This window comes from Lissotriton vulgaris, chromosome 1_2 (assembly GCF_964263255.1).
Source record: "Lissotriton vulgaris chromosome 1_2, aLisVul1.2, whole genome shotgun sequence".
Taxonomy (NCBI): domain Eukaryota; kingdom Metazoa; phylum Chordata; class Amphibia; order Caudata; family Salamandridae; genus Lissotriton; species Lissotriton vulgaris.
The window spans coordinates 30,940,598-30,959,736 of NC_141686.1; the positions used below are offsets into that span (position 1 = coordinate 30,940,598).

Consider the following 19,139-nt stretch of genomic DNA (forward strand, 5'->3'; position numbering starts at 1 on the left):
GTTGAAATGTTCAGGTGCATGGCTAAGCTGCACAAACGTCTAACTTGCAAAGAGTGAGGAGGAGTCCTTGTGGGCTGTTTGTAATATGAGGGGGTGGGGGGGTGGGGGGTGGGGGGGGGGGGTTGGTGGTACCAGGTTGGTTGATCAGGGATGTGGAATTCCTATAGCCTGACACCCAGGACATATTGTTTGGGGTCAAGGGCAACAAGTGTTCACGTGTCTTTTGTCCTTGGGACAAGTAGGCCTACATCACAAACGCTTTGGCTGCCAGTTTACAGTACCACATTATGGATCTGGGAAGGGCAATGTCTGCAGTCAGTTAAGGTAATATTTGTGTCCATATGTTAATGTTGTTCAAACACGCATGTATGGTTCATTAATGCAAATCCTTTATTATTAGGGTGAGCGCTCTAAGTAAATGCTGTAAGCTTGGACTGCACTACTGACAGTGTTCCCAGTTTAAAAAGGAATTGTGTAGAAAGCTCTCTGATTAAATTCAAATATCTGTAGAAGCTTGAAAGCAAAATTGAGCTTTCTTTGCTTTCAAAATAATAGGACCAAAAAAATGCAAGTAGGAAAAAAACATTTTGCAAAACTACTCTAAAAATTAGTAAATTGTAAAAATTGATACTTGTATAGCGCACTACTCACCCGCAAGGGTCTCAAGGCGCTTGTACGAATACCGCTGTGGAACCCATCCTGGCTTTCCCTGTGAGGCGCCCACTCCTGGGCACCCCCAAGGTGGAGGCCAGGCATCCTTAGCGTTGTGGGGGCTGTTGTGGAGATTAAGCAAGCTATTGCCCAGAGTTGCAGAGTGGGACTCCATGATTGGAATAGCCACCGAGGCGAGAATTATCAGGTCCGTGGAATTTTTGAGCCCAAGACCTGCTGAGGCGGGGAATTGAACCCTAGTCCCGGGCTAGACCTCTGCATCAGGGTCTGGCACTCTAATCATTGAGCCACACTTCTCCATTAGGTAACGTTTCTTTGTAGCATCATTTAGTAAAATGTATGCTAGTATTTCCCAAAAATATTTATAATGGGAAACAAAAATAAACAAGCATTGGCAAAGCCAGTAGGTCTGAAATTAGTGTTCAGACTTTTGGTTTTGTCAATGTGTGACTTATTTTGGCATGGTTTTTGTAAAACCTTATTGGTGTGGGCGCTGCCAGGCACTCACCATTATAACAAACATTGGCAAAAGCAAAAAAATGTTTTTGGTCTCAAAAAGCACACATTGCCATAGTAGTTCCTGGCACTGAGCAAAACTACTTTGTGTGCCAATATGCTCCTAGTGACAAAGCAGTATGTGGTCACTCACAGTGAAGCCAGCCGATAGACACAGAGAGAAAGAATTTTAATAAACACAACCGGTCCTGGCTAACTCCAGACTTAACTTGAGGCCCAATTAAGAAAAAAAAAAGAGAGAGTCTCAAAAGAGCACCCATGGTGTATTTTCTTGAATTAAGTGCAGATATAAAGCTCTGGTGAATTACCAAAAGTATACTAAGAAATAGTACCCCTAGAAAATATTTGTGAACTGCGTTTTAGCATAAGCAAATATGCATGTGTAGACTTGCTCATGCGAAAATTTGAGTGTTTGCAAGTTCACGTTCTCTCCAAACCAATTTTTTCCCAACCCTGGAAGAAGTTTTACGTCTACCATTGTCAGGATTAAATTTCCAATCTCCCTCAATATGGGGAAAAGATTAGAGAAGAGTTGGTGAATACCCTTAAAAAAATGCAAGTTAGTAGGTTTGCACAGACTCAAAAGGGTATTCCAATCCTAGAACTATTGCTTACCACTACCTTCAGCCCCAGTATGTAGATCTGCAGAAAGGTGGCATCATAAGGGATTTGCTAGTATTCAAAACCTACTATGGTATGAGCTCTGCCATAATCAGAGAGGCTATATCAGCACTCTTATATAATAAGATTGTTGCCATAATTTGTTGCCGCATTACATGGCACAAAAGGGACAAGTGGGTTTTGTTACAGGACAAGTAGATTCATGAAGCAACTTGCCCCATGGTAAAGTAAATATTTTATTAGATTCCATACCCCTGTTGATGGACTTCTGGAAAATGTAGTGCGTTTTGCTGTGCTTTTATAGGCTGCTGTAAGTTTTGCAGTAAAGATAGATAGGCATAATCTTTAACTCCATGACTTTAATAGAACTGAAAATTGATGCAAATGCTTGAATAATTTTCACTGTGGTTCAAATCAGTAATGAAAAGTAATGTGCACTGTAAATCACAACAAACACATTGTACGCTTAAACAAGTTATGTGTTCCTCGCTCGATATTAACACATAAGTGAAAACTAGCATTTTTAGATAAGGAAAATTAAACTATTCTGTATGTAGAAACATTTTCATTTGGGCTACTGAAATAGTAAAGAGATATTTTAAGAAATCTTGACAAACAAAACATGGTATAAAAACAAACTCTAAAGATAACCAGATTAGAGGAACGGTCAAGAGTAGCTGTGGAAACTCTCAGTCATCACAGGAAGATTAACAGACTGCATGTCAGAAGATCCGATGGAAGCCTTCCAACAGATTTGCTAGGGGCAAAACTTAGAATGAAGCGCAAAAAACAACATATTGTGCCACAATGGTATTTCGGTCAGGTGGTTTTCATATCAGATTAAGGGTTACTTTGCAAAACACTAGTCAACAAAGTAAGCAATGCTTATGGTAGGATGTGGTCTTCAATGGTTTATATCTGGGTCCTGAAAATCTAAGCAGCAAACAGTTTAATATCGTCTTAAACACCTCAAAATAATCCATCCTCATAGACTGTGATTTACTCGAGGCATTTCAAACTGAAGAACCGGTTAGCAATAATACTATGAATGACTGATAAAATGGAGTTAATACACAAAATCATTGTGGTTGTATTCACTGATGCACAATTCTTTGTACCAAGACTAAAAAATAAAAACATTTTAGCATAAGGTTATTATCAAAATCACAAAAGCATCTGGTCAACTACAGGACAAATCTATTTCTTTTTAGAAACAATACGTAGTAAATTAGACATTTAAATGCTACACCATTGGTTCATTTACTACACCGTTTACTATGGTCTTGCAAGAAAGCTAAATATACCGCTTGGGTAAAACCAATTTCACTAATAAAATTTTAGACCCAGACCATACACACTGGCACTGATGAGCAGTTTCACAGTGCACAGAGCCATAACACCTTCAAAAAAATAGGGTCCAGAAAAAAGCAAAATCTCTGGTATGACCAAGCAAACAAGGGAAATTTGCTACACCGGCTCCAACAACCTTTCAGAGGTAGGCTACAGAGACAGTTATGCATGCAATGAAATACAAATTAAGTTATTATCAAGACACAGACATAATATGTTTATGTAAATATACAGGTTATTACAATTCTACATAAATGGCAACTTTGAGCATGGCATTCCCATGCTAAAAACCATGGAGTGATTGAACTTACTCAGCACAGTGAAATACATATCGGTTAGGCCAAAGGACTTGTAAAGAGACCAGCTTCAAGAATTTCAGCAGATGAAGGTTGACAGCAGTGGAAAAAACGAGTGCAAATTCTGCACATTATTCGACAGGCAGTATCTTTTAGTAGTGGGGGTAATAAACACACAATACCCAGAAGTGGAGAAAGTGAGGACCACGGCATCTGAAAGCTCAAACAAGATTATGAATCCTGGGAATTCCAAAAGATCGAGACTGAAAGCCTACTTTCAATTCTATGGGATGGAGTTTCCAAAATATCTGAAACAGTCTAAGATTCAGCAGTATAAACTAATTATATTTTAGGGCAATTTTGGATTAAAAAAAATAATTTAAAAAAAAATAGAAACTTTACAGGCTGAAGTGGCCAACAGACTCTTACAATAGGTACTGCTGTAAACGTATCATTTTTTAGGGATTGTTGCTAATGCTGAGGGTAAATTCCAAGTGTGTATGGGGCTTGCCCAGATTTATTCAAGGCGACCTCCTTACTTCAGAACTGTGTTGGAATGTTAAAGCTTCAAGTTTGTCAAAGTAGTATTGGTTGAAAGGCCCATCAAGAAATTTCCTGGATAATGACGAGCATAAAGAATTAAGGAACAGCTCGGGTGCAACTCGAATAGGGGCCGATTCACAGAGCTCTGTAAATAAATAATTATATTCTATGACCAGATGAAATTCACATTGACTATATGAACTGGAATGGAGTCAAGATGTGGTTATGGACCGGAAACTTACAAACTATTCAGTAACATGGAGCTAGGATTTGGAAGGCGTGCTTGATATCGCACCCGAGTGTCGCATCAAGAGTAAATTTATGCTGAAGGAGTTTCGGTAGAGGAAACTAGCTGTGGTTTCAGACAAGTAACATTCTTATAGAGCAAAAGAAATTAAAAACAGGATAGTAAACTTAAGACACGTTGTTCTCCATGTTAGGTTTATAAAAAAACTCAGACTGGATCAGGCTTGTAAAATCCATTCAGTCTGCTCCTGCTTCTCTAATTACTTTCAGAACTCAAGTTAGCCCATGTAACCCTTGAGTAGCCTTTCAAGCCCTGGTCCTGTTTTTTGAATTCTGGAACGTATTCCCCACTCCCCCTCCCCCAATTATTCGCTCATGGTTGCAAGTACCAAAACATCAAAAAATAATTGGACGCTTCTCACACCTAACATCAAGCTACCAAGCAAACACAAGTTGATGATGGACGGAGCGCTGAAACTTTTCAGACACTCACCCCCAGTCACTGGATTCAAGCTAGCCTGGCTGATGAGGGGTGTCCGGGAAGACATGGTTTGGCAGTTCCGGCTGGACTGTTCCCATTAGGCGCAGGGTCAAGACTGATTTGCATATGGCTGGGTCCAAACTGGAATGGCATAGTGAGCAAAAGAAATGATGGATTTAGGCCCAACTCTCTGTTCTGGGGTGAATGTATGTTGTTCTGCATTCTGTCCATCAATTGTTATTTTTGCATTTGTCACCCAGAGTGTGACAGGTAAGCCCAGACGTAAGTCTCATGCTCTCAATGCCACTGGAGTCAAGCTATTGTGGCTGATGAGGGCTGAAAGCCCAAAACCGGTCCTAGGATGCTTGTTTCCAGTCCAGGGAGGACCTGGCCTGGTAGTTCGAGCTGGACTGTTCCCGTTAAGCGCAGGTTCAAGACTGATTTGTATATGGCTGGATCCCAACTGGAATGGCATGGTGAGCAAAAAAAACAATGGATTTAGGCCCAGATTTCTATACTTGCGTGAATGTGTGACATTGTTCTGCATTCTGTACATCAATTGTTGTTTTTTCCTTTAGAAGATGGCATGACGTTTGCACAGTCACTTTAGGGAGGAGGCCAGGAGGAGGGTGTTGGAGAGAGTGGAGCATGTTATATTTAATGCTTTTTAAAAGATATTGTTTAAGATCACGGACCAATTGGGCATGTGTTGATGATGAGGGTTCATCATGGTAGAAGATTTGTTTTAGACTGTTTTATGATCTGTGGATGAATCTCTCTCAGGAGGATGAATTGATATAGAAAGAGGATGGACGATATTGTTCCTTTGTAATCACTTTTTTTTAATAAAAAAAACTTATTAAAACAAATGTTAAACTAACATACCATGGTGAGCAAAAGAACGATGGGTTGGAGCATTACCCTGAGCTATTGCAAGCAGCCTCCCATCACCCTTTTTGTGTTCCATATACTGCACTATGTGGCATGGGTATGCTCAGATATGGATCCCATTCTCACTCTAACCAAGATGTACCCAGCAGATGAGCCCCTAACTAGGGTGAAACCAGTCCTAGCTTGATTGTGTTCCGGTTCATGGGGGACCTGGCTTGGCAGTTCAGGCTGGACTGTTCCCATGAGGAGCAGGGTTAAGACTGATTTGCATATGGCTCGGCCCAGACCAGTCCTTAATTTGAGTCTGTGTTTGCCAGGGCTCCCCAACAGCACTTAATTCTCATAACCAACACTTACGACAGTCCACCACCCAGTGGCACTGATTGTCTACTTCTGAGGCAAGCACCTCAGGAGAGTTTAACAATTAAATATGCATTAAAAATTAATAGTACCAGCACTTCCAGGCAATTCAGACAGCTTTGGGTGGACTGGAATAGTCCAAATTGTTAGCTGTGTGCCGATTACCGTATTGGTACTGACTTTTGGCAGTGCTGATTAGGGCAATGCAAACTGCAGTGGCATCCTGAAAAGTACATTCAGCCCTGACACTCACTTTTTATTTTTTACAATTTAAGCACTGGCAAACTAAGGTGGCATGGTAAGCGAAGGAACGATGGGTGGGAGTGCTACACCGAGCTATTGCCAGTGGTTAAACTTAACAGACTGCTACAGTGACATTTAAGAAAGCAATCAATGAGACATTTCAACAACAAAGCCCCATAAGTGAATATACTACATCTACAGAAAACTGACCAACATGACTATTTTAATAACACGTTATTCCAAATGTTTCAAAGACCATCCTGTGGTTGTTTAGACAATTATCTATCAGAATAGGTTTGAGTCATGGAAGGGGCAGCTTAATGAGGCTGGCATTTGCTAAATAGGCTAGGTTTTGGAGAAGTGTGGCTCAGGGGTTACAGGCGGCAGACCCGGAAGCTGAGATCGGCCCTGGACCAGGGTTCAATTCCCCGCCCCGACGGGGGTTGGGCTCAATAATTCCACGGACTCGATAATTCTCACTCCGGTGCCTACTCGACTCATGGGTTCACACTCTGCGACTCTGGGCAATAGCTTGCTTAATCTCCACAACGGCCCCTCGCGGCGGGATGCCTGGCTTTCACCTTGTGGATACCCTGCCGGGGTATCTCACAGGGGAATACCAGGACGGGTTCCCTAAGCAAGCGCATAGATGCCTGCGATGTGGGCGATTTGCGCTATATAAATACATGTACATTTACATTTACATTTCATTCATGATAATGATAAATGAATTTGTGGGATTGAGTCTGACAGTGGATGAACACTAACACACTAGCAATTAAGACAAATACAATTGTTTCCTTGTGTAAGGTGTTGTTTCCTAGTAAAATTTGTGGTCTATATTTTTGCCCTGGATTGAAATTTCAAACTTATGACTTGATAATGTGATCGGCCACCTTCAGTTTACATTCACCGGGAAAACATAAAACAATCACACTTCCATAAATGTTAAGGATAGGAGAATAGGGTAGGATGGAGTCTAGAGCAGTTTACTATTAGGATTGTAGTTAAGTGAAAGCGGATGATAGCCAAAATATTCTGCATGATCGGGGTGCATGTAATGTGTGCGGGTGTTGTCGCCACACATGCAGATCGCTTTAACTGCCTGCCAAACAAAATAGTTCACATTGTCAGTTTTGAGCACACACTCGGTTCTAGGTCACTTTTCCAATATGGTTCGTTAGTTACTAGCTACAATAACTAATGTGATCCACCACTAAACGCGCAGCCTGACCAACTCAGGCCAATACATTAACACTGTAATGTGAATTTGAATCACAAATATTTCCACAAGGATATCGACTGCTGGTTGCAAAAACCTAAAGAATCAAAGTATTAATTAACTGCTTTCGGGTTAAAATGTTCAAGAGTTTACTTGGAGACTCAGCATACGAATGTGTTGTGCCCTGTAGAGTCACTTGAGCCATAGCATTAAAGCAGACGTGGCCTCTTATTATCAGGAACTGGCAAGACAACACGAAAACGAGCAATGGCAAAACGCATAGCTCTGGATTTTTGTTAGCACAATCAGTTGTTAGGTGACGGTGGGCCCGAATCAGAACTAGGCGTACGGGTTACGACGGAAATTCCGTCTGCCGAAATATAAATCCCATTATTTCCTATGGAATGAATATTCCGGCGGACGGGTTATCCCTCACCTGTCAGCCAATTCCAAAATCAGGCCCTGTGTTACCCACACTGCCATAGTAATACAATCACATAAACATGCTACAACGTGAGATCTACAATAATAAGGACGCTGGGAGTCGGTTCCCTTGTTAAGCTGCACCTTAAATAAATACAATTCTCGAGTTAATAGCACCTTTCTCTCGAACTCGACGGTTAAAATGGATGTGCTGCACAGTACTGTGACAGAAAAAAATTATATATATATGCATTCCATTTATATCTCCCTTTATTTACACTTATGTAACTGCCTTCACAGCATTTCTTTTTACTTCCAATAGTTAAATTGTGACCATATTCCTGTTAAATTTGTGTCCAAGTGGCATTTGCAGTAAATATGCAATGGATGCATGAACTTGACTATTTATACATATGATCGTGTGATTTCTTTTCTACCATTATTTCTGAGCAACCTATGCACATACCTTGCCCAAACGAAAACAGATAACTTTTCTAGCCCTTTGATTCACCAGAACTGCACGTACATATCTCCCATCAGACCATGTGATCTAAAGGTACAGCGCTCTGACGACCTCTTAGACTTGTCGGTAATTAAGAAAAACTTAATATAAAGTCGGACTATTATCCCTTTCCTAGGTGTTGGCAACACAGGGTTCTGGGGATTTATACACAATGCCCATGTGTGGAAGCAGGACAATATATGATCCTCTCAATGGCCTTGAGCTGTCAATCAGCACATGCCACTGAGATACACCGCGGTTCCAACAGATAAGCACTGATTTACAAAACGTAAATTATTACATCACACTTACACCAACGGGTCCTACGTCATGCATATATCACAAATACAATACAATGCAAACACTCGTCCAAAAGGCAGAACCTGTCGAAAGAGAAAACGGTGAGGCAGTTTGCCACTTATGGTTCTCTTTCAAACTCTTCTCGAAGCATAACTGGAACACATTGCGTTCTACTGTTGTTTAAACGCCGATATATATATATATATATATATATATATATATATATATACACACACACACAAAAAGTAAGGTGTAGGTAATTTTGAAATAAAGGTATCACTAGAACTAACACAGTTTGTTTGATTAGCCATTAAAACTACAGATTTAAAAAGGTATATGCGATTGGTGCTTAGGTCTAAATATCATCCCTTGGCCTCTCCAGCAGTAACTAATAAATATTTAATTATCCTAGTCCCGATAGCCATTCTTTGCAAAGAAAATTATACATATTTATATAGTAAAGCTGGCCTCACTAAAGTAGCTCATTTTCCTCCAGTGTTTAGGTGTTCGAACCCTGTATCATATCCATTTTGACTTGCTCTTTCCTTTAAAGGTACCCATGAAGGTACCCGATTCACAGATCTTTTTTCCATGAGTAGGCGAGACATGATTGGAAATTCAGGAAAGCTTCATAAATCCCACACGTTCACAGAAAATCTTGGTAGAATAGTGTATTTATGTTTTCTCACAATCAGCATGAGCCATTACCTGGACAAAGCCGGGAACCCCTCAAAATCAAAGGCTTCTTCCCCGCATCAGCTGCCACTTCTTTTCTTCGGCAGCTTGGCCAGTGCCCCTTAATCTCAATGGCACGCCCTCGAGTTGTATTGCCTTTACCAGCACCCGCCAGAAGCATCTTACTAGGCGCTATCCGCAGCGGTTGCTTCACTGACTAAGAGCAAGAAACACTACTTGACACAGCCAGTTACAAAACAGCTCCTGCGGGACGCACGTGATGCATTGTTGATCTACATATATTAAAACTGCAATGAAAATAATGCCAGCTATATCTGTGACTGGATACTAGAGTTTATCGGTTTTAGATAGCACTGGTCAACATTCACCCCCATTATTTGTTCAACTACCCAAGCAAATGCCAGAATCTCAAAACTCATTTTCCACTAATGGGCGGAGTATAAACTACATGCAATAAAAATAACTGGATTTTCCACAAGCAATGCTTCGTATTCATTGTGTATTTCTTGTTTACTGAATGATAATTCGTGCTGTGTTTACAATTATCAACAAACACCTCAACTCCTCTCATCCACTCACTCCCTTCCCCTGAGTTCTCTTGCATCCACTGTGCCCTTAAAAACATCCTCTGCTTCGTTCCCTCAACATCCCCTCGCTTCCTAGTCGCTGTGCAGGTCTCTTGGTTCGTGCCCTTGACAGCTGCAACCCTTGCCTTGCAGCTCAAGCACCACCTCAATTATTACCCTCGGGAGCACGAGCAGATATGGATGGGCATGACCTCCCAAAATGAAAGAGGAAGCTGTGTCTCTTTGAACAGTGTGTCCATACCCGGCCACCATCACCCACCCCACGGGGCCGCGCGCGCTTACCTGGGTCCCCACCACCACGATCTGTGGCAGCTGGATGACGTCAGCCCCCACTGTGTTGAAGACATCCTGCAGTTTGTTGATGACGGGAATCAGCGCCTCCATGACAGCGGCAGGAATGAATGGGGGCTGATAGCGGCACTGCTCTCCAGCACTCTACCTCCACCGGCTTCTTCTGCCAGAAGCAACCATTGACCCGGCCCAGGAGGCAGTGCGCCGTTGCGGCGCAGCGGAGCCCGACGGGAAATGTAGTACAGCCAGGCTACGTAACCGTCTATACTCCCTTGAGCTTAGGAGGAGCGATGAATGCGGTTTCACGGGAAGTGTAGTTCCGAATGACAGGCATATAACAACGGACGTCCTGGAAGTGTCAGATTGAGTGTTGATGTAGCACGCGAGTGGTAATTCGGCTCGGTAATGTGCCAATAGCGGAAGCCATGCTTAAGGGCGATAGAATCTTAGAAACGTCACGCGGCCATTTGAAATCAGGGTGAAAGTTAATTTCATGTCAATGTAATTCAAGTTAAACGCTCAGAGAAAACAAAATACACATATTTCGGAACGATTTCTTGTACTGTATGTTGAAATAATTTATTCCATGTTTATTCGTCAGTATTTCTATTCTTGTACACCGAGCCAAGTCACTGGCGTGAAGGCCAGGTACTTTTTCAAGGCTCAAAATTCTGTTTTTGCAGGACATACATCTTTCTTTCGTGGTATTAGCCATTATACCACATTTAGGGGCCGATTATGATTGCGGAATTTCCGCATCCTCTGGGCCGGCGGTAGCCACCGCCGGCCCAGAGGATGCGGAAAAACCGCAGCGGACCCACCAAAGACCCACCGCCACATTAGCATGGCTGGTGGGTCCTGGTTTCCGTCCGCAGCTTTTCCGCCGCAGTTGGCTTACAACCGCGGCGGAAAAGCACTAATATGGTGGCGGTGTCTCTCAGACACCGTCCACCATATTAGGATGGGCTTCCAAAGATGCTTTTCCGCGGCGGGTTTTCCGCCGAGGAAAAGCATGTGTATCTTCACTGCGGGGGCCCGTTGCGGGCCCCCTAGGTGAAGGGGGGTGGGGGGTGCACATGGGGGGTACCTATGGTACCCCTGCATTTGTATACAGAAATCGGCAGGCACCGCGCGGTGCCTGCCGCTTTCTGCATACAAATGCATTGTATGCATTTTTAACATTGCGGCGGGTGCCGCTTGAAGCTGCACCCACCGCAATGTAAAAGATATAGGTTGTGACCGCCACTCTGGCGGTCACATCCTAATCAGCACAGAGGGAACGCCGCTGTCCATGCGGACGTTCCCTCATACTCTGGGGTCGCGGACAGACTCAAGTCCGTCCGCGATCCTAATGACCCCCTAGGTATGTCTGACTTTGTAGAATAAGGAGCTTTTTCTCCACTCGTCCAGCTTTTCATCTTGCCATTTATGTTCTTTATATGGGAAACCATTGTCACTATTTCACCTCCCTAATCTGCTTCCGGTGCATTAATAGATTCTAAAATAACATTTTCACCGCTTCAGACCTCCAAGAGTTTTCCATAACCCTACTGCTTGTCACACCACTTTGTGTGTTTCTTGGATCCAAAGTAGTTCTCTTTTACTCTTTTGTTACTCCCCATATCAGGGCTTTATCAGCATGACAATGCTCTGCTGCTTTCCTCCACTTCTCAAAATTCACAAAAAGATCTTCCGTCAAACTGTGCAGTATCACCAGCCCACAGGAGAGGCTCACATGGGTGCTGAGAGCAGGGTAGGGCTCATGTAGGTTGTTACGATGGGAGTCTCCGCTTCCAATGTTAGAGGCTCTCAACCTCCAGCCATGGAAGGTAGAGTTCCCCCTTCCTGTCGCGCTGACTGCATGCTTCACACAACCAGGCCACCAACAGCTCATAACCGTCATCCCAGTTACACAGCACAGTCCTCTGCCTGCACACAACCACATGTCCTATTCAACTACTTCCCTATTGGTGCAACTCTCGTTGGCCCCATCTCTGACTTGGGTTTATCAACTGCCGAGCGCCACCACCAGTTCCTCTCAATCTTGTAGTGTCACACCTCTATGTTTATTGCGGAGTAGTCCACAGGATGCTCTCACTGGTTCTGACTCTTGAAGATCTCCCTTACACCTCCGCCTCCATGGCAGCAGTGCCCTAGCTACCTCCCCGGCCACGTATCACAGCCGAAGAACATGAACTTCTCCAGCCATCTTAGCCTTCCATCAGCCTCGCTCCCTCCTGTTGACTGAAAACTGGAGAGTATATTTTTTACATCTCTTTTTTCAATAACACCGCACTGTGCCCACTCCAAATGACATGCAACCCTTACATTTGCTCTTGCAGTGAATTAGCCAACACATGTTGTTATGCTGTGGTCAATGTTAGCTGCAGTTTTTATTTGCATGACATAACATTAGCTCTCGTAATACGCAGCCCTGGTCATAACTTTATGACCCTGGCCATAAATCATCATCATGGACTGTCATACATTAGATTCATAAATCATTTTCTCATCTTACAAATCATAAATCAACCTATGACAATTCGTTATCCCGCCGTTACTGGGGTCATAAATCTTTCCGGACGGTTTTGGGGGTCATAAAGCATTCCGTTGGTTTTCATGCTGATTGCTTGTAGGGGTTAGCCTCTCCCAGGAGTTAGGCCCCAACTCACTACCTTGTTTGTCCCTTTTGTGCCCTGCCATCCGGCAGGTCTGGGCTGTGAGTGCTGTCCCATTTGCTACCCCCTTTTCTGGCCTACTCACCCTGCCGTAAGGCATCCCCAAGTGAGTGGCTCTCCTACACACCATCCTGTCGGTGTGCTCCATAACCAACAACTATACCCCTTTATCCACCTTACCTGTTGTCCAGCACTGTGAAGCTGCTATTCCTTAGGTGTGGGTGGGTTTCATGATCATCTTGGCACCCCTCCCTATTTCCTCTAGGTAGAATACCTGGATTACACTGGCAGAGCAGTGCCTTATAATGGCCCCCAAGCACCCTTGTTACGGCAGCAACTTCCCCCATTTGGGGTTTCAAACCAATACTATCTTCAACGAGGAGGTACAGGGGTTCTAAAGCAGTCAGGTCAAGCCCCCCCTCACTGGTTCAACACAACTATCTGACCCGACGCTGTTTGTGAACAATTCTGTGTGGATTTCAATGTCTCTAGTAGCTCCCACTCTTTGGTGTGCTACCTGGGCAGTTAGTACATATACTGTCCCTTGTCATATATCCCTGTTCAGTTAAATATTCTGTTCCCTATTCCTACACCCTACTGTGTAGTGCAGTGTGTGACAAAAAAGGAAACAATAGAAATGTGAGAAAAGATGTGGAGTACCTCACGGAAGTAACACCATGGGAGTCCGCTGGTTGGTTCTCACCAGTGGACTCAGGTTCTCATCATTTAATGATGAGAACCTGAGTCCACTGGTGAGAACCAACCATCATTAAATGATGAGAACCTGAGTCCACTGGTGAGAACCAACCAGCGGACACCCATGGTGTTACTTCCGTGAGGTACTGCACATCTTTTCTCACATTTTTTCTCTCATTTCTGGTGTTTTCTTTTTTGTCACACACTGCACTACACAGTAGGGTGTAGGAATAGGGAACAGAATATTAAAACTGAACAGGGATTCATGACAAGGGACAGTATATGTACTAACTGCCCAGGTAGCACACCAAAGGGTGGAAGCTACAAGAGACATTGAAATCCACACATAATTGTTCACAAAACAGCATCGGGTTCGAACCAATACCTGCCCCCGCACCCCACCAGCCAGGTGTTTTGGTACCCTTTTGTTGGCACGCTCTCTCTTGGGGTAAAGGAGCAGGTGGAGGCTGCCCCCCCCCCCCCAGCCCTTTTTTCTCCGGGTGCGCTGACGCAGCCAAACCGGATCTTTTGGGTCCCCACCGGCTGTTATGGCCCCGGCCCATGAGGCCCCCTTTGGAGGCAGCCACTCCAATAACTCCCGCACTGTGCCCACTCCAAATTACATGCAACCCTTACATTTGCTCTTGCAATGAATCAGCCAACACATGTTGTTATGTTGTGGTCGATGTTGGCTGCAGTTTTGATTTGCCTGACATAACGTTAGCTCTTATAATACTAAGCCCTGGTCATAACTTTATGACCCTGGCCATAAATCGTCATCAAGGACTGTCATACCTTAGTATCTTAAATCATTTTCTTATTTTACAGGTCATAAAGCATCCTGTGACAGCTCATTATCCCGCCCCGTTACTGGGGTCATAAATTATTCCTGCAGGTTTTGGGGGTCATAAAGTGTTCCGTTGGTTTTCATGCTAATTGTGTGTATGAAGGGTAGCCTCTCCCCGGAGTTAGACCCCAACTTGCTACCTTGTTTATCCCTTTTGTGCTCTCCCATCCGGTTGGTCTGAGCTGCGAGTGCTGTCTCCGTTAGATACCCCCCTCTTCCGGCCTTCTCACCCTGCCGTAAGACATCCCCAAGTGAGTGTCCCTCTTCTTACACACCGTCCTGTCATTGTTCTCCATAACCAACAACTGTACACCCTTATCAGCCACATCGTAAGAGAGGCTTACGTGTCCCGGCGGCTCCCCCTGTTTCTTCTTCTTTTTTTCCCCATTTTTTATGTGCAGTCGGCTAATGCCATTGGTCCCCATAGGTTGGCCCAAAACACTTGCATCCCTTCTTCTGACAGGTAGACCCAGTCTTGTGCGTAAAGCTCCGGGCACCCAGAGTTGATGAGGCCGTGTCTGATGCTTTTCGTGGCCATTGATTCTGCAAAATCTGCTCACCGCAATGTTCAGTTTCCTTCTTGAGTTTTCGATTGCCTTATGTGACTGTGCTCCTCGCCAAATTAACCTGATTATCAATTCGGACCATATGATGGTGGTGTTACCAAAACCCCTGGCCGTCTTGTTCAGGTCCACCTGGATGGCACAGAGGAGATATTTTCTCCCTAACTGTGTGAGGTGGTTCCCTCCCCCCCTCCCCCCCCGATGGATTATCAAGATGTCGGCATGCCATGCTGCGGCCGCCTGCATTCCCTGTAGAGTTGCTGAAAGCTGATTCCATTTCATTCCCGGGTGGCCCCACCACCGGACACACATGTTGACCTGTCTGCCCCTCTGCTTGTGGCCTCCTGGTAGCCACCAGGTGAGCATTAGGGAGACATATTGAGGTTCCGTGAGAATCGTGACGAAGTTTTCGACTCATTCGAATATGGACGAGTTTGGTATCTATGAACCGCAAATGACGAGTTTAGTGGGTGTATGCGTTTTCGCTACACTACTCTGCACCGTTCGTCTTATTCGTGGGTTTCTTCATTTGAACCCACGGGTTCCATTTTAGATACGGCATCCATTTTGTTTCTTGCCCTCAAGTAGCCAGCGAACGGACACTGTCCGCTTCGTGACCCTGGGATTCCCAAGCTCTTGGTGAAGACACGTGTTCCTTTGAGGGTGTCTTTATGACGAGGGGGATGACACAGCAAAGGCAGATGGCTCCGCTCGAGGCTCATCTTGCCGTGCCGGTCTATTGTTTCAGCCGTGCATGCATTAAGCACGAATCCTTTGATCCTGCAATCATGCTTCCGATATTGCCCCCTACACTCTTTCTCAATCTGTTGTCTGTTTTCTGTCTTCCTTGCACCTGTTTCTGTCTCTTTTCTTAAACTCGTTTACAGCCAGAATGGAATGTACTTAATGATGAGATAACGTACTTTTACAGTTGGGAACCGGGGATGCTACTGTAATTATGTTCCGGGCTCTTGAATACATGAAAGCGACCCTTTTGAAGTTTACTGTGGGAACTGAGTTGTAACCTTTTGTTCGCCATGTTGTGCTGTGACTAAAATATGTATAAAAGGAGCGACCCACTGTTGCAATTCGAAGCAGTCTCTCAGAACCTACACGTGGTGTACTTCTTGCGATTTCTGTATCCCTGCAGTAAATAAACGCTGAATCTTTGATGCCGAAGGAAGTGTCCCGTGTCTCTGTGTTTTGTACGCCGGAACAGGTAACCCACGAAGGTTTCAGGTGTTATCCCCTGGCACCGCTGGGCCTTAAAATAGCCCAGTCCTTCAGTTGGCGCCCAACGTAGGGCCACATCAACGGTACCGGTCCAAAGCCCGACGATCGTGAGGAACTTCGTGTGAAATCTCTGAGGGAAGGTGCACCCCGCTTCATCGATCCTGTTGTCGAAATAAGTGGCCCGAAGACTTTTCCCGCGAAGATTCCCGCTTCCTGACGGCTGTGACGGACTGATGCCCTGACTGTCGACCTGTTTTGGCGCCTGGCGTAGACCTTTGTACAGCGAGACGATAGATGGGCCTTCCTGGTGACGCCATTGATCTTTCAGTTAAGTATTTGTGTGTCGCTCCCAGTCCTCAGTTGTTGGTTCCTTTATAGGACCTTTGCTTTGTTGTTGAAACTTGGTCGTATGCATGGTTCCATTGCATTTGTTGTTCTTAGTTGTTGGTTCTTAGTTGTTGAGTTTTATTTGACGATTGCAATTGCCAAAACCCGAGCGTCTTGCATTTTTGCGAGGATATCGTAATTCGATAACCCTTGAAGTTTGGAGACTCGGTTAGTGTGCACGATGCCTGGCCATAGTACTTTGTTGGGTTTCTTTAAATGTTGCGGCACAGATTCCCGATTGGAGGACTCATGTCCGATACCTCCAGTTGGAACTCCAATTTATGAGCTCTATAGTCGCCATGGAGTGGGTCCTATCATATATACTGATTATTGGATCCACTATACTAAAGACGATGGTGTCCTTAGTTGGCCACCTCATGGTAGTTTCAAAACTGCAATTTTGGATAATCTCGAAGCAAAATTGTTTAAAAAGAAATCTAGGCCGGCCATGTTTGATTCCTTTCGGTTGTGGCGTAAAGAGGCCAAGCAGAAAGAAATCAAACAGATTAAGAAAAATAAGAGGGAAGGTATCGTTACGGTAATGAGAAATGCAGAGCAGTTTCAGCGAGACAAAGAAGAAAAGGAAAAATAAGTTTTTGCCAGACTGCAACATATGGCGGTGGATAAATGTTATCCGGTTTACCGTCAAGTTCTGATAAAAAGGGAGAAGAAGTGGTAGAGGACCCTTTGCTGTCCTATCTAATGAAATCACCACCTCCATATGCACAGGATACTACAGTTCCTGTGGTTCCTCCTGTCCCTCAACCTGTTGTTCCGGCAGCTGCTGGTCAGCCTGTCGCTGGTCCTGTCCTTCCGAATACTCTTGTTCCTCAAGCTGTCCCTGCTCCCTTACCTGCCCTTCATCCTACTGCTCCACTGCCTATACCTTCTCATTCTGCTGTTCCCGCTACTTCTGCTCTTTCGGCTACTCCTTCTGCTCCTACGTTTAGCCCTCATGTTGTTGCTCCTGTACTTCTCTCCTCTTCCCCTTCTGTCCGTAGTCGCATACCGAATGCTGTGGCTAATCTTTACTCTCCATTTGGACCAATTCTTGGGTCCGATGTTTCCGATGTCTCCCAGAGACGAAGTCAAATTCCTGGTGGTAGGGAGAGTGATACGTTAGTGAAAATGTCGCGTAAATGGATTAGGTATCCCGTTAAATACACTCCGCGCATGGTTTGTGAGACGTTCTCTCAATTTAATGAGCCCACGCAGAGATTCGTGTTTGAGGAAATGTGTAAGTCCCTAAGAGAAGAGTGGGATAATGATGAGGGAGACAATGTACCGTCTGAAATGACTGAACTCCAGAATCAGTTTTCGAACGGTATGATTGTGGGCAGTAATGTTCGAAGTGCTTTAGAGCGTCTCCTATCCTTTCGATCTATAGTACAACCTCGAGCATTGTTTAAGGACGAAACTGAGGAGTGGATGGCACAACCTGGTCAGTATCCTATGCGGGAAGTTCCTCCAGTTTGGATGCCAGGTAATCCTGGTGCTAACCCTCCAATTTTACCACACTTCCAGAGAGTTTGGATACACCTCCCATGGAAGCGATCCGAAGTTTTGCAGGTGAAACAAACTTTGCCTGACCCGCGCAAAAATCCGGCAGGTTATTATAAGGTGTTATCCCAACTTGTGGATGCTACTATTATGAATCTCGCCGATATAGACATGTTGTTTGGTAATGTAGTACCTCAACCAATTTGGGCTAAAATCCGTCAAGAGAATCACGCAGCCGAGTTAGGCGGTGATTGGGCTGCTCTTGCGGCGGCAGACGGACGACAAGTTGGTGGGGCTAAACCTGAACAGCTCATTACTGATCTGCCTCAGAGGATCATTACACTTATGAAGACACTTATGCCGGCAATGAGAGTTAACTGGGATAAATTGTCTGCGTGTAAGCAAAAGAAAGACGAGAGTGTCTCCGATTTCTTTACTAGATTTGAGGAGGCATTTATCGATCATAGTGGTCAGGATATGAGCACTGAGGGAGGTCAGCGATTATTTGTAGATAAATTTGTATCGAATTTGTTGCCTGAACTCAGCAACAAGTTGAAAAATTCTGAAAGTTCGTGGGCTGTTTCTACCACTGCTCAAATATTAGCTACGGCTCAATATTATGAAAATAGAGAAAAGGAAGAAAGTGATTGTGCAGATAAGAAAACGAAGGAGCTTAAAACTAAGGTTTTGTTGCAGCAAGCGTATCCTCCGCGCTCGAATCAAAATGACTCACAACAGCAAAATCGATCGCAAACACAGTCTTCTAGGACGCAGTCGCGTACTGACTCCTCCACACCGAGATCTATGCTTGGATACAATCAATGCGCCTATTGTAGGGGTGAGGGCCATTTGAAGTTTAATTGTCCGGTTTTACGTGACTGAAATAATGGTGTTTCGGCCCGAGGTGGTCGTAGTGGTCCTCAACAGGCTTCACGTGGCAGAGGCCGTGGTACTTCTCAAAATCAGAATGAGCGTTCTACTACTTCATCAGATTC

General features: G+C 44.4%; 1 protein-coding gene across 4 annotated transcripts in view; it reads right to left on the bottom strand.

The window, feature by feature from the left end:
• The window catches only part of DNM1L (dynamin 1L), an 829,340-nt gene extending 818,859 nt beyond the window's left edge, over positions 1-10,481 (bottom strand). For 2 of the 4 annotated variants that reach the window (XM_086952765.1, XM_086952764.1), the window contains exon 1: positions 10,232-10,452. In XM_086952765.1, coding sequence (XP_086808891.1) covers positions 10,232-10,333 — 102 coding nt within the window. In that variant the 5' untranslated portion in view covers positions 10,334-10,452. Of the gene's footprint in view, positions 1-10,231 lie in introns of all 4 variants that reach the window. The other 2 variants (XM_086952767.1, XM_086952766.1) reach the window with 2 other exon arrangements.
• Between the last annotated feature and the right edge of the window lie 8,658 nt (positions 10,482-19,139).